Source organism: Carettochelys insculpta, chromosome 2 (assembly GCF_033958435.1).
Source record: "Carettochelys insculpta isolate YL-2023 chromosome 2, ASM3395843v1, whole genome shotgun sequence".
Taxonomy (NCBI): Eukaryota; Metazoa; Chordata; order Testudines; family Carettochelyidae; genus Carettochelys; species Carettochelys insculpta.
In genome coordinates this window covers 87740857-87767640 of record NC_134138.1, presented here as the reverse complement: position 1 = coordinate 87767640, position 26784 = coordinate 87740857, and the positions used below count along the sequence as shown (strand labels likewise).

Sequence of the window (26784 nt, the reverse complement as noted above, 5' to 3'; positions counted from 1 at the left end):
AAGCAGTGGTGATATAAAACTCTCTATAGGGAATCCTAGATTTTTGGATCAAAAGAATGGTAGCTGTGGATATGGCATTTTCTCAGGGGTAGGGGATTTATAAAATGGAGGACTCCACATTTTCAGGCTGCTCTTCCATACTTCAAGAAACATGAAGATTTGGGTCCTACTGAGATTTATATAAACCTATAGGGCAGCTTAATGTATATATTATCTGTATCTGTGTATTCTCTTATCACCACAGTAGCTGAGCATTGTCTAGAAGTACATTAAGTAACACGACTAACATCTGTCATACGTAGTAGGTGCATAATTTTGACTACAAGCAAACAACTATTCTCAAATGCAGCGAACAAGTAAGTTGTGACCATCTCGCAACACAACCTTAAAGGCCAGCGATGGAGAAAACATAGCCAGTACACTAAATGCTAGGTATTCCCAGAGCCTGCAGCTAGAGCAAAGCCTGAACAAAGAGACACATCTTAGAATGCATTCTAAACATGGCCAGATTTGTGCTTATACATATTCTCAGCAAGAGCAGATTCCAGAAATGACAGCCTGCTACCTGGAATGCCTACCCTCAAGTCCCACTGAAGATAGACAGCTGGAGCACAGGACAAGAAGCTGGTGTGTTCCAGACAAACACAAGTGAGACACAGAGGCAGTCTCTCAGGTAACTAAGATCTTGTCTGTTTAGGGCTTTGTGCAGTACGTAGTAAAGTAACCCTAAAGTGAATTGGCAACCAACAGAGAATGGGAAGCACAGCTGCAATACAGCTATTTATTCAGATACATTTTTCTACTTTTCACTGGAAAGCGAGGTGCTTTAGTTAATATGAGTTCAAATAGTCTGGGGTCAGAGAAAGCCAAGCAAACCTGTCCTAAGCCTTCGGCAGGAGTGATTTCTGAGGGGAGAAAATATTTGATTTTATTTTAATAGAAAAGAAAAAGACAGCTGTTTGAAGCTGCTCAGGTTTGGAAATATTAGCACATTCCTGGGGAGCTGGACAAGTTGGCAGAGGACAGGAGATTCTATTAGCTCTCTCTTTTGCAGATGTCATATACATATCTGCATCTCCACATATTACATGCATCAATATATCCATACTATTCATTTAATATTGTTCATAAAAATCTATTTCAGGATCTGCTGTTCATTTTCTTCTCTCTGCTTCCCCCCTTTTTGTTTCTTTTCATCACATTCCCTCATCTCTTTCATTTTTTCCCTTTGTCTTCCCTTTGGTAGCAGCCTCTTTTTCTTCCTTTCTTGATCTCTCCTACCTCACCTGCTTTTAGTGCACCTCAGATACCACAGTAAGGCTACATCTAGACTGTAGCCATAATGTGAAATAATTTATGCAATTTGCACAATACAAATTGCATAAATTATTTAGAGTTAATTTATTTCAAACTTTGTGCTGTTCAAATGGCACAAAGGTTTGAAATAAGCAGCTATTTCATGACTTCTGCTACCCCTTTCGTGCTGAGGGGCAGAGGAAACAAAATGCCGCGCTCAAGTAGCTGCACTATTTTGAACACGGCAAGCAACCTCAAAGTTGCTATTTTGGGATACATTTATACAAACGTATCCTGAAATAGCAACAATAGTCTCTCCATTGCCTAAATGAGTAACAGAGCTGGTTGAAATTTATTGACCAAAATTATCTTTACTTCAAACATGTAGTTTCATCAAAATTGAAGTGTTTGACAAAAAGATCAAGAAGAACAAAAGGGAAATATTTTCATTTTGTTTACCATCACATTGAAAGTTTTGTGTTGTTAGTTTTGAAAAATCCCTTTCATTCCAAGAAAAATTATTCACGAAGAATGAAAATGCAATCATCACAGGAGCACAACTGGCCCCCTGCCTTTTCCTGTCCACTCAGATTCTCCCTTATCTTTCCCATCAGCCCCTAGTTCTACTCACCCTGATTCTGTTTTCTGAACCCCAACCCCCCCCCACACCTTCTCCTCTCCCCTACTATGTCAGATTCTTTATCTTTTTAACTTACAAATTTGATTCTCATTCACCTGGTGCTACACTTTGTGCACGAGTCCTGATCTGGAGTTTAAATAAAGCAATCGTAGCATCTGGGGATGGCTGGAAGAGGCAGCGCAGGTACTTGACAACACTACAAATGTGGTCCTTTGGTTTAGTAGACAGAAGCTCAGATAGTGTGTTTTCACGTAGGAAGGAACTATTAGTGAGGTTTGTGGTGGGCATGATGGCTACCTCCTGTCCCCTGGACTGTCCAGGTGAAGAGGATAAAGACTGTCTTTTCAGGACTACACATTCCCATGTGCGGCACGTTCTGATGCAGATGACAGGAGAGCAGATGGCAGCACCCTTACCTCAGACACAGACAAAAAGGCCTTAAAGTACAACAGACACCTCCTGGAAGACCTCAAATCTTGAGCAAGATGGGAAGAAATGTGCCAGGGGAGCAGACTGGGCGGAATGGTATCATGGGGTGCCAGACTAGATGGAAGTGAAGGTGGTTTGAGCTGGACATGAAAAGTAAGAAAGGATCGTGTCTGGGAGTAAGTGAGAGGTTTTGCCAAAATCAGAACACTTGGTTGAATACAGTCACTTTACCCCATCTGTGCCTGGCCTGATTCTAACAAAAGTCGGGAAACTGAGACTTAAGGTTGATGTTCCAATTTCACACACAGTACTTTTAAACTGTACAGGCCCAACATCATAAACAAACACACACACAGTGCTGCTGATGGGGGAATGTAAGGGGGGCCAGTTTCTCTGGGGCCTTGCAATTTAAAAGGGCCCAGGACTCTGAGCAACCACTGCTACTGCCATTGCAGCAGTGGCAAATGGAGCCCCACACAGCACACTCTGGGCAGTGCTGAGGGCTGGCTGGGGGAGGTGTGGCATGTTTTGGGTGGTGCTGAGGGCTGTCTACCCCAGCCCTGTCCCTTCTTCCAAAGGCCTCTAGCCAAGCCACCCCCCACAATGCCCAGGGCCCAGTGAATTCTGATTCCAGCCCTACAAACAAACACACACGCACACACTGAATAAAAGAAAAGTACATCTTGACAGATCTCAATATAAAGTTCTCATACGACATATTGATGCCCAGTGTAAGGTCTTCAAATCGAATTTCTTTCCCACATAAGAAATAATTCACACTTTTGTCATCCTGAATATTAGCATTAAGTTTTGAAAACATTAAATTACAATAATTGACATATTAAATTATTGCACACACATACAAAACACCCATCACTAGCCTCTTATCTCTAATAACAAATCTAGCTCTGGACGGAAGGGAAAAAAGTGAAAGTGAGGCTCTGTTATGTTCTAAAAGACAATAATCCCTGTTATAAAAACTATGAACACCTTCAGCATAGTGCTTTATGCCACCATCTTCAAATGAAGAACACACAGAGCAAAAAAAAACAAAACAAAACACTACAGCAGAAATGTATCTTATTTATGTCATCAACACTGTTCTCCTGTTAGCAAACGAAGATCCTCTAATTCTGAATTCCAAATATTCCTCTGCTAACATTCAAACATGAATTAAAATCGTTAATGAACAATAGTTCTCTCTTCTTCTGACCTTTCTAAATGTAACTGGTCATTTCAAGAGTCCTAGCAATGTAATGATCCTTTCCAAGTGAAAGACAGCAGTTAAATTAGCACATAATCAGGTATTCTTTGACTCAAACTTGGTTTTAGAAGTTATATAAGATTTAGTCTCTCTCTCTCTCTCTTCCTGTGTTCTTTTCCAACTATAAGAGAGCTTTCCTGACTCTACAGACAGCATACAAGAAGTAAAAGACTATGAAATATTCATATTGACAATTTTATCTGAAGTTTAATGTTTATGGGAGGTTGCATTGACCAGCAGCTGGACACAGGTACAGTATGCTACTGCATTCTATAGTGTTCTCTTCTTTTATTCCCATCTTCTTATGTCAGCTCTTGCTTACTGGCTATGCGAAGGAGAACACCACACACACTTCGTTTTTTTCCTTCTATTCACTGGCTGGTCTGGGTTCTAAATAGGAATATAAATTGCTCTTGCCTGTCCTTTCATCCCTCTAAATATTAAAAACACCAATTCTGAAACATTCTGGATCTCTACCAAACTATGATGTAGGAGTCCAACACGTGCTCCTACTACTTAGGTTTAAACTACCATGTCAGCTGCTCTGTTACTGATAGCTCTTAAAAGTGGTGTGAAACGCTACCTAGGTGTGTTATATACAAATTTGCTTTTGCACTGTTTATCTTTCCTGTGGTGTCCCCCACATCCCCGCCACCCATACGGAAGAGCAAGGAATACAATAACGAGCCCCGCTATAGAACACATTTACTCGGTACTGCTACAGCCCCTGAATTAAAGTCGCCTTCATGAATATGGTACCTGCAGCTCTGTTTGGAAGAAGAACTTCTGCGGGCACTGTGTGCAGTCATAGATCTTGTCCTCTTGTCCATGGGCTGAGAAAATATGCTGCTGCAATTTGTTTGCTTGTACAAACACTGAAATGTTAAAAAATCAGCTTTTCATTATTTAATTTCTCAAGTGGGAAGTCATTTGTAAACATTTCACCACTAATGTACAGTAGTAGTTCTGAGAGGTAGAATTTAGCTCGTATGCTGTAATTTCACATTATACTACAGCACTAACAGACACAACCAACACTATTCATCCACACAGTGAGGGCACATTCTTTCAAAGACATTGTACTCAATGTCTTGCAAAAAGATACCACCCCCCGCCCCCCGGCAATCAATATAGTTCAAATATAAAGATTTAGAAATCCCATTTTCTCTTATGAATTATTTTTAAAGCACTGAAAGTCATCAGGCATACTACCTTGAAAATGACCACACGTGAAACTTATTTCCTAGCATCCAACAGATCTGGAAAGCACAGAAACCAAAGCCCCGCTTACTGTAGTTGCCTAAAGTTAAAGCTAACAAACAGTTCTGTATTTAAATGTGTTAATGTTAAAAAATATATCCCACAGCTATAGTGTGGCAATGCCTGTGAATGTGAAACAGAACTGCAGGTAAATTCTCTTTGGATACTTTAAGATCAACTCTGCCTACACACTGAATGCAAGGGTTTCAATAATATAAACATGTTCAATTTTAATGACTACAAAACAAGGCCCTAAGACTGTGTAACAGTTTACCTAGGAGACATACTATTAATAATTAAATTGTATATGCCAGAGGCAGTGTTTGGGTTGGCAGCACTGACTTCTGATTGATGCCTGGTGCACTGTGACCTAAAAAAGTTTGCATCTACAATATTAATCTGTATAGGCAGGAAAAGGGTTTATTAAAGATGCTGGCATTTGACTTTGTTTCCACTCCTAATCATTAAAATTATTCTAATTGCAAGCCAACAAAAAATATTAGAATATTGTTCTTGTGAGTCATACATTTTAATCACATTTCTCATTACCTTAAAAAAAACTGCTCAGATTCCATTTTCCATATAAAATTTATATTGGTGATTTTTGGTTCTTGTTAATATTCTAGCAAGACATACTGAAATAATTTAATAGTGCATTGCTAAAAAACCACCATTGTTTATGATTAATGTTCTGTGTCTATTTACCCCATCAGCAAAAAGGAAAAAAAGGGTTCCGCACAGATTGGAATTGACTTATCTCCATACTCCTTCACACATTTTCCAAGCCTACCAGCTCAAACATTAAAAGATTGTTCTTTCAGGGATCTTGCTCAGACGGAGCATCACCAGCGGTGACCCTTTGCAGATGCTGGTTTGTATAGTGCACAAACATCCCCAAAATTTGTTGTTAAAGTCTTGGACTCCTCAGACATACAACATTAGAGTAAAAGAAAATCACCTCCTTACTTACATGTATGCAAAGACAGGGAGAAAACCCCCATACAATCAATAATAAAAGCAAAAGACAAAGAACTGCCTGATTGAAAGAATTATTGAATGCAGATGCCTAACAGGCAAACAGTTGAAGGCACAACTAGACACAGATGCAGGGATGACTACAACAAGCTGTGCAGTGAAAATGAACTATATATTTTTAAATTTTATAATTCAACAGAAATGTGTAACCTGAGTACAGTGAGGTAATAATCTGTGCCAGCCACTCTATCTGCAAGAAGAAAAATTCAACTTTAATTTTCTTTTGTAGGGTGTATTTAAATTTTACATTCAGGGGTGCTGCCAAACAAAGGGGGAAACATGAAGGTATTAAGGGGTCTATTTGACTATCAATGCACTCCCATTCATGGAGAACGGAAACCTTGAATGGCTTCCAGAATTAGTATGCTATTGACAGAAGAATGCCCTAAGTGTGTTTTGTCATGTTTTCCTATAGTTCTACAACAGTCTCAGATTTTCATTTGGTAAAGCAAATTACACATATTAATAATTGTGATTTGGGGTATAATTTTATAAAACAGTCTGCTAAGAAAAGGCCTAATGCCCTTTAAAAATAAGGACCCTATTATTATTATTATTTTAAATAGATGTTTCCTAGGTAAACTGCACCCTTTGAATATGTTCTGATATTCAAGAACAATTTTGGGTGAGTTTCATCCACCACTTTTCTGTCTCTCATTATCAAATCTTGAAGTCCTTAGCCCTTCAGGTTTACACCAATGCATATCTATTTATATGAGGGGAACTAAACCAGATTTAGACCCGCGTAATTGAGAGCAGAATGTGGCCCTTTACTTAGGTGGGTAAGGCATACAAAATTTCCCCAAAATTATATTAGGAAGGTTCTCCTTTTCTAGCGTCAACAACTAAATTAAATGAGAACATTACCGTTGATCTGAAGGAGACCACTACAGCAAGTTTTGGGGCCAAAGGCAGGACTTCTTGCTCAAGCTCTGCTTTCATTTACCATTTTTTGTAACTTCAGAGCATATATTGCCAATGAATTTTCCCCTTGGCAAGTTTAGAACAAGACAACGATCAAATCAATGTGTAGGAATGTAATAATCAATTCTGCAGTCAACAATGCAAAGTTCTGATAGATAATTTTGAAATAAAATTCACTTTCCACCAGACTTTTCAGACTTTCCACTGAGCCTAACTTCTAAAATAGTTTCTAATCAATATTACTAATGATTGCAAATTTAATATTCTGTCCCAAAACTGACCGAAAATTGCAACATGACATACATACTTCAGGCCATCTGAAGCTGTCTACACTTGCAGTCCTCTTTCGAAAGAGGCATGCAAATGAGGGAAATTGAAAATACAAATGAGGGCCAGAATTACATATTTGGTGTCTCATTTGCGCATTCTTTCGAAAGAAGAAAAGCAGTGTAGATGCGGCTCCTTTGAAAGTAAACCCCATCTTTGAAAGAACCCTTCTTCCCATAAGAAAAGGGAAGAAGGGTTCTTTTGAAGATGGGGTTCACTTTCAAAGGAGCCGTGTCTACACGGCTTTTCTTCTTTCGAAAGATGAGCATGCAAATAAAGTGCCAGATATGTAAATCTGCACCTCATTTGCATGCCTCTTTTGAAGAGGAATGTAAGTGCAGACAGCCTAAATGAAAGATTGCGATAAGCATATTTCCCATCTTTCCCTTGGCCTGTGCGTACCATTCTCCTTACCTGTAAAGCAGACTGGACATTTGAAGGTGCCCCCCATTCCTTCAAAGCTGTGTTCTATCAGGTGGCACTGAAGTTTGGCAGGCGAGTCAAATGTTTGATTGCAGAGTTTACATTCATGGTTCAATCCTTCATCTGGTGGAAAAATCAAAGGGAAGATGAAATTCATCATGGATGTTTCAAAGTGCCCAGTCCAATACGCTCTATGGACTGCACACTTTTTGTTTACCTAGTCCTGACAATTCACAAATTCACATGCCCCTAAAATCTATGGCCAATGAAATAGCTTCATCTGCAAGGGTCACGAGCATACAAAACATATAAAACATGCCAAAAATTTGGCACTTATAATTGTCATTGGATAGAAATGCAGATATGTTAAATTTCACTAAGAAACTTTCTGTAGGACAGGGAACACCCATGCTTAAGAAACCCACACTAATCACAAAAGCTGTGTCTACACGTGCACGCTACTTCGAAGTAGGGGCACTAACTTCGAAATAGCGCCCGTCGCGGCTACATGCGTCGGGCGCTATTTCGAAGTTAACTTCGACGTTAGGCGGCGAGACGTCGAAGTTGCTAACCCCATGAGGGGATCGGAATAGCGCCCTACTTCGACGTTCAACGTCGAAGTAGGGACCGTGTAGACGATCCGCGTCCCGCAACGTCGAAATTGCCAGGTCCTCCATGGCGGCCATCAGCTGTGGGGTTGAGAGATGCTCTCTCTCCAGCCCCTGCGGGGCTCTATGGTCACCATGGGTAGCAGCCCTTAGCCCAGGGCTTCTGGCTGCTGCTGCCGCAGCTGGGGATCCATGCTGCAGGCACAGGGTCTGCAACCAGTTGTCGGCTCTGTGGATCTTGTGTTGTTTAATGCAACTGTGTCTGGGAGGGGCCCTTTAAGGGAGCGGCTTGCTGTTGAGTCCGCCCTGTGACCCTGTCTGCAGCTGTGCCTGGCACCCTTATTTCGATGTGTGCTACTTTGGCGTGTAGACGTACCCTCGCAGCGCCTATTTCGATGTGGTGCCGCACAACGTCGAAGTTGAACATCGACGTTGCCAGCCCTGGAGGACGTGTAGACGTTATTCATCAAAATAGCCTATTTCGATGTTGCTACATCGAAATAAGCTATTTCGATGTTGGCTTCACGTGTAGACGTAGCCAAAGAAGCATATTTCCAAAGATGTGCACACGTAGGAACATGTTTGACTTCTATCAGGGAAGATGATAATTGTGTGCTTAATTTGACCTCTCTGACACTCTTTCCCCCAGCCAGCATGAGAATCCATGGACTCCAACCACAAAACAATACTTTAAATCCCTCTATATAACACACCCTCCTCCTGGATTCTCTTGTAGACAGCCACCAAACTCAAAGCAATCAATAGGCTCTCAACATCCTTTGTATAATGACATTTTTTTTTCCTTTACTCATTTTTCCTTGAAGCTCAGAAGCCCTCACTGTTCCCTGATGTAGCTTGCCTGGCAATATCACATGGCCTTAAAACCCTGCCCACCGCCACCTACAGGTTCCCTGGGCTTTTTTCTACACGTCTGCATAGTCCCCACTGCTAGCTTTAGGCAGTGAAAGGCTGTCCAACTTAGAAACAGTTGCTAAGTAAGATGCGGATTCCAGCCCTACTGCAGAGGGGTCAATTCCCAGAGCATGGCTTAGAAAAGGTCCTGCTGTATGTCACTGGTGTGTTACACAAATAACATTGATCTCTCAGGTAAACACAATATTTGATTACTTAAAATCAAACAATAACATACAGCTTTTCAACTGACTCATCTCTACAACACTTCCCAAATGAAAAAATGATTTAGGAAAGCGCTTGTCCCTATCACAAACACATAAATGTCAAACTGTCTACCTTCTTCTTAATGTAACACTGACTAGAGTGGTTAGTAACCCTAATGACCGACATGACAGGTTGGTAACTGCTGTAGGTAGTGAATAAAAACACACACATCACACATCAGGATTTCTTTCTTTTCTTTTTTTTTTTAACCCTAAATTCTACTAGAAAATTCTTCCAATTCATTTCAAGAAAACATGTCACGGGATCAGTAAACTGGTGTCACACAGTCAGCCTCTCAAATGAATCCTTTGTAACTAACCACAATTAAAACAATTTCAGTTGTACACCAGGTGTTTATGTGTTAGGCTGAATTCCTCTGAAGGCTAAATTCAGTGTTGGTGTAAGCAAGGGTGAGAGTGTGTGTGTGTGAAAATAGAGAGAGTGTGTGAGACAGAGAAACTCTGCTTGTGTGAGATTGTGTGTGTGCATGCATGTATGTATGGGTGTGTGAGAGTGTGAGTATATTTGTGTGAAAGAGCATGAGATTGAGTGTGTGCGCGAGTGTGTGTGTGTGACTGTGAAAGTATAACTAAGCTATTCAAGACATTCCAAATCTTAAAATTTCATAAGGCGAAAAGTCCATTGTGTGTTTGGGGCTATGGCAAATTCCTGAATACGATTCTCTAAACGGTTTATGAATTCTTCATTTTGGAAAGGTTCATATTAAAATGGCGTAGAGCAAAACATACAAAGTCATAGGGATTACACTTTATCTTACTGTTTCTCTCAATTAAGTAATCAGCATTAACAATACAGCCATGCACATAACTTGGCTTTTCCAATATGTCTGATTGATTCATGGTTTTAACTTGGTTGTGAGTCTAGAAACTCTGACCCTATTCTGACTCTTTAAAATTATTCCTTATATGCACCTTTTCCCCTTTCTCCCTTCCTGCCAGTCCTCACGTGGCAGGATAGGGATTCACAGGTCTGTCCAGGCATTAATCTGCAAGCGCAGTTTTAGCTTTTTTCCGTAACAGTTTATATTTGTTCTTTATAAAGTCCTTTATTAAAACACTGCAAGATTATCCAATCTAATTTTATCTACTGAAACGGTGCTGACAGTGTACTGAGACAGCACCTCTGCCTTGGGAGTCTTCACTAAGGTCAGGGGGCACAAGATTATAACTTTCTTGTGCACAGATTTCATGTATCAAACTATGCTGTGATCTGCACACAGCTGGATGTCTGGTATTCTATACAAAGTTGATCTAGAAGCCTAGTGCATAGACAGGAAGGTTGATCGAGAGGGGAGTTAGTTGAGCTGTGTGACATCTTTCATAAATCACTGTATATAAATAAACAAACATTGAACCCAAAACATCTTCAATCCTCAGTGGGGATGCTCAGTCTTACCGGCTACTCAAGAAGCTGCCTCGGTTTTTCATCTGTCTACCAACAATGGAAGTGCAATTTAGAGTCTGTAACTGCTGTTCGAAGTTAAGCCCTGCCCCATCTAGTCACCCTGAGGAGTAGGCAAGAGGCCAGAAAACATCTGTTTGGAGGAGGAGGTGGAGAAGAAGGTTTAAATGCAATATCATGCACAGAAATCAGTCACCAAGAGGACTGGAGCAAATCTTTCCACCTCAGCCCAGTGGCTACCAGGATGTAGGACAGCCATGTAAGCACAGCAGGACAGGGACAGAAACAGTAGCCAAAATATGAGACACCCTACCCAATACAGTACAATTAAGTGGTACGATCACCTCACATAATGCATATTTTACAAGGTGTTCTGCCACAAACAGGCAGACCCCAGCAGCTGGTGGTGCTGAAGACCACTATATTCTCGTAGCCTAACACAAAGGTGCGGGCTTCCCTCTCTGAGGCCCTGAACTGACATTCTCTCTCCTCCCCTACTAGGTACTGTCATATTAAATCTGACCAAACATCCACTTACTCAGTAACCTTTCTCCGACACTGGCCAGTATCAGGTATTTCAAAGAAATCCCAATAATGGACAATTATGCACTAATTTCTTTGTCAAGCTGTCTGAGTTGATGCACACACTCACAGCAAGTGGGACAAAGGGAATTCATCCCTGGCTCGTTCACCCATGAAGGTGAAAATAATCAATGCCAACCTTTGAAATACAGAGTTATTGGCAAATGAACAGTGCTAGTATCCTGAAGGGACATTTCTCAAAACTTTCCAAGAATATATGGATTCTTGCACTGACATACTCATCCAGAGAAGAATTCACACTGGAAAGAAGAATGGGATTTTCCTTTCCTGGTCCACAGTAATGAACTTAAACATGACAAAACTGGCAGACAGCTATGAATTCTGATTCGAAGAAAACTTAATTTTGACTAATGCAGTGTTTAGAATTGTTTAATAAGTTAGTCCCTCTGAAAATATGGCTGTTATATTTCTAGTATCCCAGAGATCTGTTGGTCATATTAAAGTTACAGTAAAAGCTGTGTTATCCAACACTTGGATAACCTGCAGGTTCTGTTAAGTTGCACCATGGCCCATGGAGCTGCTTGGCCAGTGACTGCAAGATGGCTGCCCTGACATCAGTAGTGGGGATGACATGCTGGCTGGGGATGGCTGCCCTACCAACAGGAGCAGCGTTCCAGCCAGGGCCAGCTTGCCTACCAGCCGCAGTGGGGCCAGCACTCAAATAACCCATTCCCAATACCACTCAATCTCAAGGGTGCTGGACCAAAGAGGTGCAATCTGTATTGCAAATTTAATATTCCTAAAGGCTCATAAAAAGGGACTAAAAAAAAGCAAAAAACATTCCACCACTCACCTCAGACAAATGGGTAACTTCTTCAGGCAAGAACCATCAGTCTGCAGAATCTAAGCTTTGTCTTCAAAAATCTATGTCCAACCAGTTCTGAAGCAAACTAGCCACATTATTCTGAAAATACACTTATTGTTCAAGCCAACTAGTCACACTCAACTAGCCAAACAGGAACATGTGGCTAGTGGCTAGAATGCTGGACACCAGGGCTCTAGCCCTTATAGTTATGAAATCACATTTAAAATGTGAATAAATATGTTTTCTTTCTACATCTACAGCTTTGGAATTTTCTTTACATGGGACAATTTTTTTCACTCTGACTTTGACATAAAACTCACTCTAGAACAAATGGTGTATTCCCACCTATTGAATTCAAGAAACTGAGATGGGCATTAATTAACCTTAAGAGAAAGGAATGCTGCTAGCACACAACACTGAATTAGGAATCAGGGGTTCTAGTTTTCCCCAGCTCTGCTACTGACTTATTGTGTGATCTCAGACAAACAGTAAAGAAGTAATTTGCTCTGTTTCAGAGTATTCATTGATAAAAGAGGTACAGTCATTTTTATCTCTCTCTCAAGGGTGTTATGAGGTTACTTAATTAGTGATTAATTATGACTTTTAATCAGACTACAATGACAGAATAGGGGCTTTGCATCAATGCTAGCTGCTGAAGGCAGTCTAGCACAATCACCTTGGGTATGTCTTCACTACATGGAAGATCGACCCGGTCAGGGTGAACCTTCCAGGGTTCGATTTCATGCACACTAGTAGGGACATGTAAAATTGAACTCTCTGGGGTCAGCAACTGACACCTGTATCCCTCAAAATCATGAGTGGGGAGGGGGAGTTGATGGGTGAGTTTCTCCTGTCTCTCCCTCTGTGAGGACAGCGAGGTGGGCCAATTTTAGATAAATTGATTCTAGCTATGCAATTGCCATAGCTAGAATTGTGTATCTATAATCGACTCCAATGTCTAGTGCAGCCCCAGCCCCAGGAGGGCCTTGGAAACACCATGGGACCACATATCAAGATGATCTCTGATTTTCAAAGGTGCAGTGCTTGCGCGTGTCTATGCACACCCTGCTCCCCCCATCTCTTTCTACTGGTTTTGGTCTGGCAGCTACCACAGAGGAGGGCAGGGTCATTGCCCTGCCCTGCTCCCTGTGGACAAATCAGTAGTGTGGCTAGCGCTGTATCTCACCGTGTGCAAGAACAGGTCAGGGTTGGGACGCTCCTTGTGGAGGTATAAGGCAGGGAAAGAGGGAGTTGGAAAGATTTCTTGAGCCCTCTTACATGCTTGTGCATGGCTGGCCACAATCTGGCTCTTATTTAGCAGGCAATCTGATAGGGCACTAAAACAGTGCATAAAGTATTACATCATTAATAAATAAAGGGCAGTGAAATGCCACATTTTCAGTTTACGTTTGGGATAAATCTGAAATGCAGCAGTGTCAGAATACAGTCCAAGAGGCCTTCTTCCCCACATGAGAGAGCTGCTATTCTTTGAGTAAGAGAGGGGGAAAAAAGTGCTGAACAGCTTTAAAAATTCAATCAAAATAATCTTCTGCTCTTTAGAAAGGTGGCGGCTGACAGTAATTGGAAAATACTGTCTGACTCATTTATTAAAGTGAGATTCAGAGTCAATTGATTTAATAACCATTAGAATATTCTATTAAGGGTATAATAGGTTGGCACAGCCCTATTTTTTATTAAGAGTTATAGGTAAGAAATAAGCAATGCCATGGAATTCTAGACAACTGCTGTATGGATTAAATTTAGAATACTGCTTGAAAAATAGGTATTAAAGTACCAACTATCCGGAGGTGGAACAGAAAAGTACGTTGCAGTGCAAATGAGATAGCTGAACAATGAGGAAGAAATTAACCTATAATGTGAAACCTGCACTTTTCTAAATCAAACAGAAAACCATATCTTGCAGTCCCTAGTGTTGCACATTGCAAAACCGGTCATTATGTCCTTCACATTATAGATCCAAAACCTCCATAAGGGACTTAAGTACAAAGTACCTTCTGTATATCATAAAACTGAGATTTAAAAGTGCACCTACCTGGTCAGGGTGTGAGGTAAGAGGTAGTTAAGGGCTAACAAAATCAATAAGGATGTCTTACCCCATGCTGGAAGATAATTTAATTTGTGCATGCAGAATCCCTAAATAAATTATTTCTATTTACAATCTTTACTCACATTATACATCTATGTAAACATGAATAAATTCCAAATACAATTGTGTAAAATTCATATAACAGTTAATATTTACACAACTATCAAATGTTTCAGTGAATATAGGCAAATTGTAATTGAGGTACTCCTTAGCAACAAACTTGATATCTAGCTATAAAAACAAACAACAAAATTGCACTGATAAGCGGAACACACACTCACATTCAAAGCTGCTGGCTAATTTGTTATTTTTATTCCAGAGAACATAGATAAAGTTGTAAAATTCTGGATGTTCAGACCCCATCAAAGTTATGAACTCCAGCACAGAACTTATTTCACTGAAGACAGTGACATTTCAATATAAACTTTAAACAACAGAAGTCCTTTAAGCAGCCTCTAGACTGTGTGTCCCAAGTTTATGCTTCTTTCTTGTCAATAAAAACAAAAAAATCCAGTGTGGCTACAAGCAAATTGTTCAGTGGTTGACTCATGCAGCTGTTAAGTTGGAAACCACTGGGGGCCCCCTTATATTGTCCGATCAACACTACAGCCATTACCGAAAACCAATTTGCTTCAGTTTATAAGTAGGACTCTCTCTCATTCACCTTCCAGGCTGTCCAGAAGGGTTCTTCTGCCTCTTATGCTGAGAGAATCTATCAGCTAAGGTCCAAAGCTATAAACTCCTCTTGGAAAAAGCTCCTGATCACAACAAGAATAAACTCTGCCCTCCACATACAATGCAGGAACCAAATGGCCTGAAGTTATTGTAATTTTTGTACAGCTACAGTGTGCTTTCTTTTTTAACCAAACTATGCCCTAAACCAGTTTCTTCCCCTTCACTTTGTTTCTTCTCTTCCCTGAATTAATTTCAGAGCACACATTTATAAGCCACAGGCCTATGGAGTAACGAAGAAATGGCATAGATGACACAGCTAACCCCTTGGCTACAACAGCTCACACTAAAAACAGGGAGTAGAAAAATAAGCAGCACTGCATTGTAATTTGTAATGCATACATCTACCCAATTGTTTCCTGGTTTATATATGTGTCGTACAGCTGTTTCTTTTTTAAATACAAAGTGCAGAGTTCACAATTGCCACACAAATACAAACATTTGAATTTTGCTACAAATAACTTCGCTGGTATTTCAAACCCAGCTAGTAACTGCTAGTCCCTGATATTAAAAAAACAAAAACAAAAACAAAAACAAAAAGACAAAACACCCACCCACCCACAACCAACTTCTAGTGCAGGGGTCAGCAACACCCCAGCATGGGTGTTAAGAGTGGCACGTGAGCCGATTTTCACTGGCAGTTGAGGCAGGTGCGCAGCCCCACTCCTCCTCTCCTATGCAGCCGAGAGCTTGCTTGAAGCCATGCTGCCTGTGGATGAACAGAAGACCAGCTAAGGCTGCCAACCAGCATCTAACCAGGTAAAGCTCTGCATCTTCATTTATTTATTAATGAACCTGTTGTAAGGAGGACTACTAGTGACTTTAATAAGTATCACCGGCACTCGACCTCACATAGAGGCCAAAAGGTCAAATTCACCACTCCACCTTGGAAAGGTTGTTGACCCCGGTTCTAGTGTTTGATTATCAGGTAGACCTTTTCTCCACCTGATTAAAGAGCCCACAGTAACTCAGTAGAGCAGAGCTGGGGAGCCTGCACGCCAGATTCAGCCCATGAGGCTTGGGGCTCCTCCCCATCCCCTGCAGTGGCCCGCCCACAGGCTCTGCCTGGCAGGGGGAGAAAGTGGCTATGAATGCTATTTTTCTTCCTCCTCCATGGCTGGGGGAACAGCAGCGCAGGCAATCTTGCACAGGGAAGCTCTGCCACTGTGCTTGCTTGCAGGCTCCACCCCATTACTTCCATTGGCAGAGAATCACAGCCAATGGAAATGGCGGGTGCGGGGATGGGACAGAGGAAGAGATACCTGCAAGTGTAGAGCAGTGTGGAACCACCTGTGCTCTGACTACCCCCCAGCACCTGCAGCAGTTAGGTGCTCCTATCCTCTGCCCCGTCCCACCCAGATCCCACGCTCCCACTCTGCTCCTGCACTCCCTCAGCCAGACCCAAACCCTCTCACTCAGTCTGCTCCCCAGCAGCCCCCTCCTGCACACTGAACCCTGCATATCTGGCTCCACCCCAGACCCTATTCGGAGGTCTACAAGATTTACTAGCCTCTGCGAGCCTCTCTCCCTGGGGCCTCTGTGGGGCTGCATCACTCATGTGGGCCCCAGTCACTGACTTTTCTAAGGGTCAATGGCCCCTGACCCAAAAGAGGTTCCCCAGCTCTGCTGTAAAGACTTAATGCTGAATTGAACATAGCCTGAAGATGTCTAGCATCATGTTTACCATACCTGATTGCAGTAGAGCTTCTGTCATTTTTCATTTCTCAAACATTATCATGTTACTTGCCTTAACCCAGCCCCCCACCCCCCTAATCCACCAAGGTGTTAATTTGGAAAAGCACAGGAGTAGAGAGACAAAGAAATAGATGCACAAAAAAAGGCAAAAGGATACAGCTGGAATGTGCTAAAGGGAAATGTTTTTACTGAAAGAACTGCCTCTGAAAAAAATCTAGTAAAAAGTCTAAATTAAATCTTATTCTATTCTACTTGGCTAGGAACAGCGGTTTTGAATCAGTGACAGAATTACAATCCTGTCATATTCAGGAGAGGTGACCACCTTTTTCGCATTGGATGGGGGCGGGAGGAGAAAGGACTTCATGTCCTCCTGGCCCTTTCTTCATCATAGTATAACAGAGCCATGCACTAACATAACTGAAATTAGGACTGTGTCAGGCCTGACATTTATTCTCAGTCCAATTCTGAAGGAGTCTGTGACTTCGGTTGTAAAAGGTTTGCTCAACATGGTAACCTGGCATGCATTGTTCTATCTTGGGTGATATTTCCCCCTCCTCTTTCAAACAAAAAATAGACCATTTAGGGTGGGAGCATGCCTATTTGTGAGTACGTGCAAGGGCAAAGATGTAAGAGGCCCTCCCCATCCTATACCCCTGGTGAGCAGCCATGAAAAATCCTAATCCTGTCAACAACAGGTCACACAGGTAATCTCAGCCTTCCTGAATGGAGTCAAGAAAGAAAAGGCAAAGCCAAGCTATGACACTGCCCCCTCCTATCTATGTTGGCCATTGGAGTTGTGCCTATGTTAGTGAGGAGAGAGCATGTGCACTGGGGCCCTGTAAAATCATGGAGCTGGGGCATTCAGGTCTCAGCTCCAGCAGTGCTCCCAGAGCCATTGACAATATGGCCCTGGCCATGACTAAGGAATGTTGTGGCTTTTTGTACAGCATTGCTAATGGACCTTTGAGGAACAGCCACCAGGAGAAGGGTGCTGACTGACGGAGCAACAAGCACTAAAATCCACCTCCTCAATTAAAGCAAAAAGTTCCTCTCTCCAGGGCCAGATTTTGAAATTAACTCCACTTAAGGAAAAGCCAGTCTGCTGCATCTCTCACTCCACTGTATTTCTGTCTGAAGCCAGAGATGCATTTCACTCCACCAACTGTTCAGTTTTTTGCTTGGTTGCACTCACTTTGGCTGCATGTAACTGAACTCTTCTTACTACAAGTGCCTTTAGCACTGTACATTGATTAAACCCGAAATGCCTAACCCGCCAGCCTGGTTAATACAAACAAACAAACAAACAAATTTATCCCATAACCAATAGTCCTAACCTCTCAATAACTGTTGTATTTTCAACTCAAGTAAGAAAGGTTTCAGTGTAACAAATGCCCTTTTCAAGCATCTGTCTACGAGGAGAGAGATCAAGAATTCAGCAACTGAGTTGGGCATCACGTTACAGGACACACTGTGTGACTGCACCAGAAGAAAGTATTTAGTTTTCATTTTGTTTAATCTCCATTGCATCACGCAGCATGTACTCATCACAAGTTTACACAACACCACCACTATGCAGCCCCCCTGAATGATACGTCATTCTGCAACATAAACTGATCACTATTAGAAGAAATTAAGAAAAAGCTGGAGTTACTGGTAGCAGTCTAAATCATTCAAATGTACTTCTAGCTCAACACCTTTCAACTTGCTCGATGAACATTAACTAAAAACGTAAAGAGACTCATCATAGAAATGCCTGTACACGAACCGACATTGGATGAAATTAGAATTTTGCAATTCTTTGCTCTCAGTCCTGTGCTAAGGCCATACTTTCTCCCTTAAAAAGGAAGTTTCTTGTACCAACCTTTCTATAGTAAAATAAAATTATAATCTGAAATGTTCAGAGGCTGCCTGGGCAAAGTACTTATTAACAATTTAATCAAACCATGGGGAAAAAACTAATAAAATGTCACATTTGTATTGAGAAGAATTAAGAACAGCGTAATAGAAGTCAAAAGCTTTTTGTTTTTTAAATGTAGGTTTTTTCTTGCTGTGTTGAATGTAATTTTTTTATTGTTGTTCATGCCTTCTGCTTGTGGAGGTAGCTTTCTCTGTTATTTGATGTTAAATACCTACTAGTAATGCCCACCCGTCTGGGACTTCTGGAACTGGTGGAAGTATAGGTATATCTACCATCGAGTACTGCTAAAAAAAAACACAAATTGGTAAAATTGAAAGAAGATATTTCATGCAGCATAAACTAAATTCTACCTGTTGTAAAGTTAGGTCTACAGGGAAAACATCTAGCACTGAGACAGTCGAATAGTCAATATTAATTCCACACAGCAGTGGACCAGCAGCACAAGCTATGTACTCTGTACAATTCTCATCAGGTATTTTTTGTTCTGAAGGTATAGCAAGGTCAGGGCCGCCTTTTTTTTTTGGCATCAAGCCACTAGTTGGAGGAGAAAATCGCTGAATGTTGAAAAGCCGTTTATCCAAGATGCAAAGAACAGTCTGCTTCCTCTTAGAGAAAGAGAAATGGATTAGAACAGGACTTCTTTGCGCTTATGAATGAAATGGACATGTATAATGAAAAGTATGATACTTCCTGCTGTTTACTTACATGAAAAGCCAAGAACTGTTGACAGTTTTTTTTTTTCAATTAAAGGCAGTATGAGAATCATTGCTTACTAACTGGTTACACATGTAAAGGACTTTTTGAAGACATGAACAGCAGTAGCTGGAAGATTGATTAAGAACCTCACTTCCGTTAGGGACATGCTAACCTCCTGTCCTCTCCAACACCATCTTTCCTCCAAAAAAGGAGAACAAAAAGGTGGAATCGACACTTAAGGCTCTCCGAACTGTGCTTAACTGACACTGGGATGAAGCTTTTAAACTAGAATCTTTTTTTCCTAGCCCAACTGAGCCAGTTTAAAGAATTTCTCTAGTTCAGATTATTATTAAAGTGATATAGTTCACATAATGCGGTGCAGCCTTTCCATTTTTTAAAATCTAATTTAGTTCTTTTTGAAAGTATGAGAAAGCTCAGTTTTAGCTTGATTTAACTTCCACGTATTTCTGTATTTGAGCCCATTAAACAGTTACGGGGACAGCTTTAGGTTCTCTTCTGATAAAAAGAGCTAGAGCAGGGGTCCGCAACCTTTCCAAGGTGGAGTGTCAAAATTTGACCTTTTCACCTCTATGTACAGTCAAGTGTGAGTGACACTTTTTAAAGTCACTAATAGTCCTACTTACAACAGCTTCCTTAACAAATAAATTAAGAGCCAGAGCTTTACCATGTAGGTGGTGGTTGGTAGCATTAGCTGGTCTTTTGTTAATCCACAGGTAGCATGGCTTTGAGCAAGCTTCTGGCTGCATGGGGATGAAGGGGCAGGACTAAGCTCCCACATCACATGCTAATGAAAATTGGCTCGCGTGCTACTCTTGGTAGCCATGCTGGGGGTTGCGGACCCCTGAGCTACAGTTAGCTTTAACTTACAACACTGGAAAACTGACATTACCCTACTGTTTCCATGGATTTGAACTGGAGAGCAGAACTGTCCCCAAACAAACTGAAGGCATCCCTGCATTGAAGAGTTTCCCAGTTTCTCAGAAAGACATACAACAATCAGGGCTGATTGGCTTTTTCTTATGCTATATGTAAGTACACTGTGTTTGTGATTTTTGTGAATTTATGGCTTGAGGCTGGCTGTTATTTAAACACAACTATAGCCTCTCTCTAGAGCAAACTGGCCACTTTCCAATATTCTGCCCACTGAGAAAGGGAGTTTAAGAAATACCCAGTGAGTTCTAAAAAGGCAGAATGAAACAGAGAGGGGACAAAAAGCATAGACAAGGGGAACAGAAACGACTGCAGAAATGAAAGGACAGGTAAAGGTTAGGAACGGGCGGGAGGAGAGGAAATACAGTAGACAGGAGGAGACAGGTAAGAGGTAAGTGGGGAAAAAAGAAGGAGCCAGTGTAAAAAGACAGGGTGAAGTGGAAGGAAAGTCAATAGACAAGGAGAAGGAAAATAGGGCTACTGGGAGGAAGAGGCTGGGAGATGCGACAAGAAAAGCTCGGGGAAAGGTAAGAGAAGTAGGGACAGGGCAGAGATGCCTGCGGGGGGAGGGAAGAGGCAAAAAGATTTAATCCACATTCAGATTTTATTGGAGAAACACTCCAAAGGATTCATATCCAGACAGAACTCAGGCAATTTACTGCAGCTCCAACGGCAATAATGATAAATGCATTTTTTTTACAGCTAAATGGCTCAAGCAGCCGACAATGTTACCGCTACATAATTAATAACAATAAGCAATTAAAGAGAACAGCAGGTTACAACTATAAGGCATCAAAATATATTAGCAAAGGAAAAAATACATTACAGTTATGAGAAAAATAAATGTAGTCTTTGCAGCCAAAGAATATCCTTTCTTATGCACAAAACTTGTAGAGCCAGGGAAAAATGCAGCATGGCATTAAACTACTATGAGGTGATTAACATCACTCCAAAACCAAATAACGCTTCAAATGCTCTGAGGAAACGTGAAATGTGATATGAAAAACATGACTAACAACGAGAGTTTGCTGACCACTATTTGGCATTAAACTTTTACTGAGGAATACTCTAGTAAATAACTTACAAGGCTGCATTTGTTGGCTCAACTATTTTCCAAAAGGTCCACTGAGTTTTAATTTTTCTTCTTGTTAATTTAAATAAGAAGAAAGGGTGAAAAAACAGCAAAGGACTACATAAGAAGAATCAAAACCACTTGTGAGGTAAAAAAGACATGGGCTTTTCATTCAGGGTGGAACCATTTCCTTCCCCCCTCCTCCACATTGGCATTTGGGGACATGTCCTGAACCAGCACCAGCTCAATGGAAAATATTACCAATCCCCTCCCTTTTCAGATGCTGCTGCCATCACTGCTCCTTGCAGCTCCTTGTTAATGCTATGCAACATCTAGCAGGTGATGCTCAGAGAGCCATGCAGTTAGCTTATGCTCCCACCCTCACCATGCCAGATGCTCAGAATATCACCTCTGGGAGATGGCTAGAGCAGAAGTGCCAAGGCAGCTCCCAAACTTGAGAATTCCACATGGCATCACAATGCCTTTGTTTGGCCTGACAACCATGGCTTAGGAATTAGCCCAAAGCACAGGCTTTTAAGAGATAAATTCCACCCTCTGCTGCACAAAGGGGTGAAGGCATTGTCTGGAAACCCTTTTTCCCCAGGCAAGCAGCAAGACAGGATCTCTCCATAATAATCCCGAGTCATAATAGAAAGGACAGCTAACTCACAGGCTCATTCACCACATTCCCTGGTGGGCAGCTAAATCCCCAGCCAGCTAGCATGCATGCCACAGTCAGCAGCACGTGCTAAGCGGCAGAAGTTGGATTTTACTTTGCGCCTGATCAGGAAAGCCACAAAGTGCACTGCGCAGCACTTCCTCTCATCCTCCATGAGAAATTCTTCCCTGGTTGGCGGAAGTCCTTTTGCAGAGGACACAGTGGGAAGTGTCTCTGCTATCCATATCTGCGTTGGCCAAAAAAAAAGAAAAAGTAGGATTTACCCCTCTTTTGAACTAGGTAGTTGGCATTCATTAGCAATGGGGGGAGGAGGGGGAAATCAGATAAATTCTAATAAATGCCATTAACCTCCTGTGCCACTACAGTGATTCAGCATCTCCAAAGCAGGAGGCTGGAATCAATACACAGTCTCCACTAAACTATCCACAGGCATAACAAGCGGCTGGAGATAAATGGGAGCTTCTCCAGCTAGTCATGTACACTGGAGGGGTGGGGAGGAAACGACAAAAATACTTGCTATAAAACCCTATACTGCCCCATAGTAGCCTGACAGTATTCCAGATACACACATGAAAATGCACATTACAATGGAAACACAATTGCCAACAGCAAATGCTCTAAAATCCTGAGTCAGGCCCCAAAATCATGAGACTGGCTTAAAAATCATGAGATTAAAAATAATCCACTTTGAATTCTTTGCCTAGTGGATTTGGCACCAAGTCTCAGATCTTAAAGCATTTCTCTGCAGCTGAAAGGACTAGAAATCTCCCCCCTTTTCCCTCCCCCACAAAAGAAAGCTGAGAGTCTCAAAAATCCATATGACTCCAGGAAGTAGGCTTTCAGCAAAACACTGCATATCATGAGACTCATGATAAAACTGTGAGTTGGAAACACTGGGAAACCTTGTTTAGCTGAATGAAATGGGGGACACAAAATTAATTCAGATAAATGAGGTTTTGGATAAGCAGGGGACTAGTTAGTGTGTTTAATACACATCATGGGACATGACCTCATTACAGATAAGGTACCTTAGCCTCTGTGTGTATGTTTCATAGTAGATGTGCCATTGTCACAACGAATGAAAGCAAAACTGTTCCAGTCCCTGATCACTTATTTTTGTGTCTCCATATGCACCCTACATGAGCCTAAAGTATAATTAACACTGCTGAGAAGAAACAGCAACAGTGGATGAGTCTCACTACAACAGTAGTCCCATCATAACAGAAACACAAATGTACTAGTTATCGTAACAGTGTTACGATAAGTACACCTTTGCACCAAATTATTAAAACTTAGTGGATGGAAAGGGGAATGATGTATTCTTGATAAGATTTTAATCAGCCAGAAATAATGCTGCTGTTGTGTCAGAGTATGACAGCGGAGAGAAACAAGTGAGGATCTGTAAACCCAGTTTTCTGATTTAATCAAGAAACAGAAATTGACAAATATAGTCATCCTTTTACATAGCATTTCCTGGTGTTCCCTCCTGCAAAGAATCAAAACACAGAAAAACAAAACCAAATCAACAAATCAAAAATCCCCTGATAAAATAGTTCTAAGGCTATAATGCAGAATTATAAAATGCACATTTTTAATTTTTTTTAAATTATGACAAATTTGTCTAAGACCTTCACAAGTTCATTCAAGCTACTAATTCAAAATTTAAATATTGTGTACTCTGACTATATAAAAATGACTGGTCCCATGGCATTTTATTGTTATTAAGAAATAAAATTGCAACGTCAAAAAGGTATTTAGCAAAATATATATTTAACTACAGAGATCTTTTTCTCCCTCAATGTCTTGGGGCCAACAGCTACAAATCCCTGTCAATGTTAAAAAACACCTGTCTGCAAGTTTATGTACTTTGTGGCAGCACTAGTCATGCTACACTTGCCAGTCTCTCTGCAACCTGCAACCTGGAGGGGAGTACAAGTATCGTGGATGTAAAAGAGCTATAATTCAGCTCCAACCCCCTTAACTTGTCTCTTTTACCTCATACAAACAGCATCTTTTAGTTCGTTAACTTTAGAGGTGAGCAGAGGGCTTTAACACAAAGCATGGTTTGCACAACAGAAGTGAGGTCAAGGAGGTCTAGTCATTTTCTGCAATAATGGGGGTATTTCAGAAATCAAAACAAAAGCTGGTAAAGAATAAGAGGCCAACATCACTTGCTATCCTACTTATTAATTAGACCTGTCAGAACCAGAAGGGTTTGTTACAGACTTTTATAAAGAAATGAGTTACTTCTACTTGATTTTAATGTTAATCCTGTAATACTTTCACAAATTGTTGCTAGAACTATGTTATGTGAAGGAAGAGAAAATGAAGAGGGCAATCTTAAGATAAAAGAGGAATAGTACCATAGAATCTCAGTTATGAACACCAGAGTTATGAACTACCAGTTAGTGCAACCAGTACTACACAATAGGGCAGCAAAACAAATAAACAAACAAAAAAAACCCCACAACAAAACAAAAACAAAAATTAAAGTATAGTACAATGTTAAATGTAAACTACTAAAAATTAAGAGACAACAAATTTTTCTGCATTTTACTATGCACACATGAGGGCGCATTTGTAAATGAACGCTTATTTCCTCGCACTGATCAGTTTTGTTCTGTGGGAGTGAGCGTTTGTAAGAGTAAACTTTCAAAGCTGTATAAAGTCAATGCTGATTTGTAAATTTCTGAAAAAGAACCTTAACTGTCCCCCACCTCCCAGAGTTATGGGCATTACAGAGTGATGAACAATTTCCATTCCAGACGTATTTGTAACTCTGAAGCCCTAATGGCCCCAGTACTTCAACTAACTGCTAAAACTCATCATCACCTACAGCCCCCAACTCAAACCACTGCAACGCACTATTAAAGACTGACAACCTATCCTTAATCAGGATGCCACACTCAGGCAGGCCCTAGGTGACAGGCCGGTTCTCTCCTACAGACAACCTCCCAATCTCATGAGGATTCTCAAACACAACTACAGTCTATACCGCAGAAACACCACTCCTGGAACTTTTCCTTGCAACAAAGCCCACTGCCAGCTTTGTCCACGTATCTGTTCTGGGGATACCATCACTGGACCCAACCAAGTTAGTCACAGAACCACGGGCACATTCTCATGTTCCTCAACTAACATCATATATGCCATCATGTGCCAGCAATGCCCAGATGCTTTGTATATTGGACAGACTTCAAACTCTCTTAGACAACGAGTTAATGGGCACAAACAGGCATAAAAGCACTCTTGATCCACAAACCGGTCAGCCAGCATTTTAATGGAACGGGCCATTCTGTTAATGACTTAAACGTCTGCATCTTACTGAAGAGGAATTTTCACAGCACTCTTGAAAGAGAGACTGCTGAACTCTCTTTTATACTGAAACTCAACACATTAATATGTGGTTTGAACTGGGATGGGAATTTTCTGGGTCATTATAGGGGCTCGTTTGCATACTTGGCTTAATCTAATTCTTGACACCCCCCCACCGCCCCCTACTCTCTGATATGCTCACCTTGATAATTTTTTTCTGATTTGTCCACCTTGATTACTACTTTTGGTTCTCTGCCTTAAATATTGAGTTGGTGCTGGTATGGCTATGGTCTGAAGAAGTGGGTCTGTCCCATGAAAGCTCAGCTAATCAACTGTTAGCCTTTAAAGTGCTACTTCACTGCTTTTTTTGTTTTAACAACTAACGGGAAGTATTCAGCATCAACATATAACAGACCACAAAGAGACAGAGAACAGGGTTGAACACCGGAGCTCTGGACTGGATATCTTCTCACCAACACTTGTCTCCTCCCACTCAGTAAATACACGTGATTGAATAATGACTTGCATATGCGAAAGACAAAAGTCTGAGTGAGCTACAGCAGCCAGAATCTGCTTATGCACACTACACCACCAGTAGTGTTAGTAAAATAGATTAATCATCCTGAATGTCTGATTTACAACAGCAAAAGCCTGAAAATTTCATTTTAAAGTTATCATTTTGTCCTTTGCTCACTATAAGATATACATCATGTACAGTAAGTTACAGTAAGTTATGCCAAATCATGTATTGTTCTCTACCCACATCAAAACTTCCACGTAGCAGGGCAAGTCAAGGAGCTTCAAAACAACAGTTCATTTTTATCTTTACTTTCAGAAAAAGCTCATAATAAAATTAAAGGGACGCAGCTGCACTGTCAAAAGTTGCGAAGACCGCTCAACCCAACCCAACAAATCAATGCTAGGAGATAAAGGTTTATTTACAACTGCACGTGTGTAAAGGAGGGGGTGAGCATGTGGTTTCAATGGAGCCATGTTGATAGCTGATGATCTGGCCCTTCACGCTGTGTAACTTGCTGTATATATTTTAAGAAATAAATGTTTAAAATATATAACATAAGTGAAATTTTCAAAAAAAACCAGAAGGCAGTTAGGTGCCTAACTCCCACTGATTTTCAGGGTGTGTTGGATGTTCAGCTGCCTTTGAAAATCTCCCCCTATATTGTTTAATTGTCTGAAGTTTAAAATAAAACAATGTTTCTTCTTCCCTTGTCTCCTCCCCCTCAGTCCCTTCACTGCTCTCTCCCAAATATAAATAAAATGCAAGATCTGCTCCACTACATTGGCTCACATTAATTGATGTTAAAAAAGTCTGTTAAAAATAAAGCCCAGCAGTGACATTTTTTCTTGCTAAAGCACGGTAGCAGCACATTACATACATTACAA

The 26784-nt window shown here is 41.0% G+C and overlaps 1 protein-coding gene across 3 annotated transcripts in view; it reads right to left on the bottom strand.

The window, feature by feature from the left end:
* The window catches only part of ZNF521 (zinc finger protein 521), a 313961-nt gene that overhangs the window by 26069 nt on the left and 261108 nt on the right, over positions 1 to 26784 (bottom strand). For 2 of the 3 annotated variants that reach the window (XM_074987272.1, XM_074987270.1), the window contains exons 7-9: positions 18883 to 18951; positions 7590 to 7721; positions 4389 to 4504 (exon numbers count right to left, since the gene is read on the bottom strand). In XM_074987272.1, coding sequence (XP_074843373.1) covers positions 4389 to 4504; positions 7590 to 7721; positions 18883 to 18951 — 317 coding nt within the window. The remainder of the gene's footprint in view (positions 1 to 4388; positions 4505 to 7589; positions 7722 to 18882; positions 18952 to 26784) is intronic. The other variant, XM_074987271.1, reaches the window with a different exon arrangement.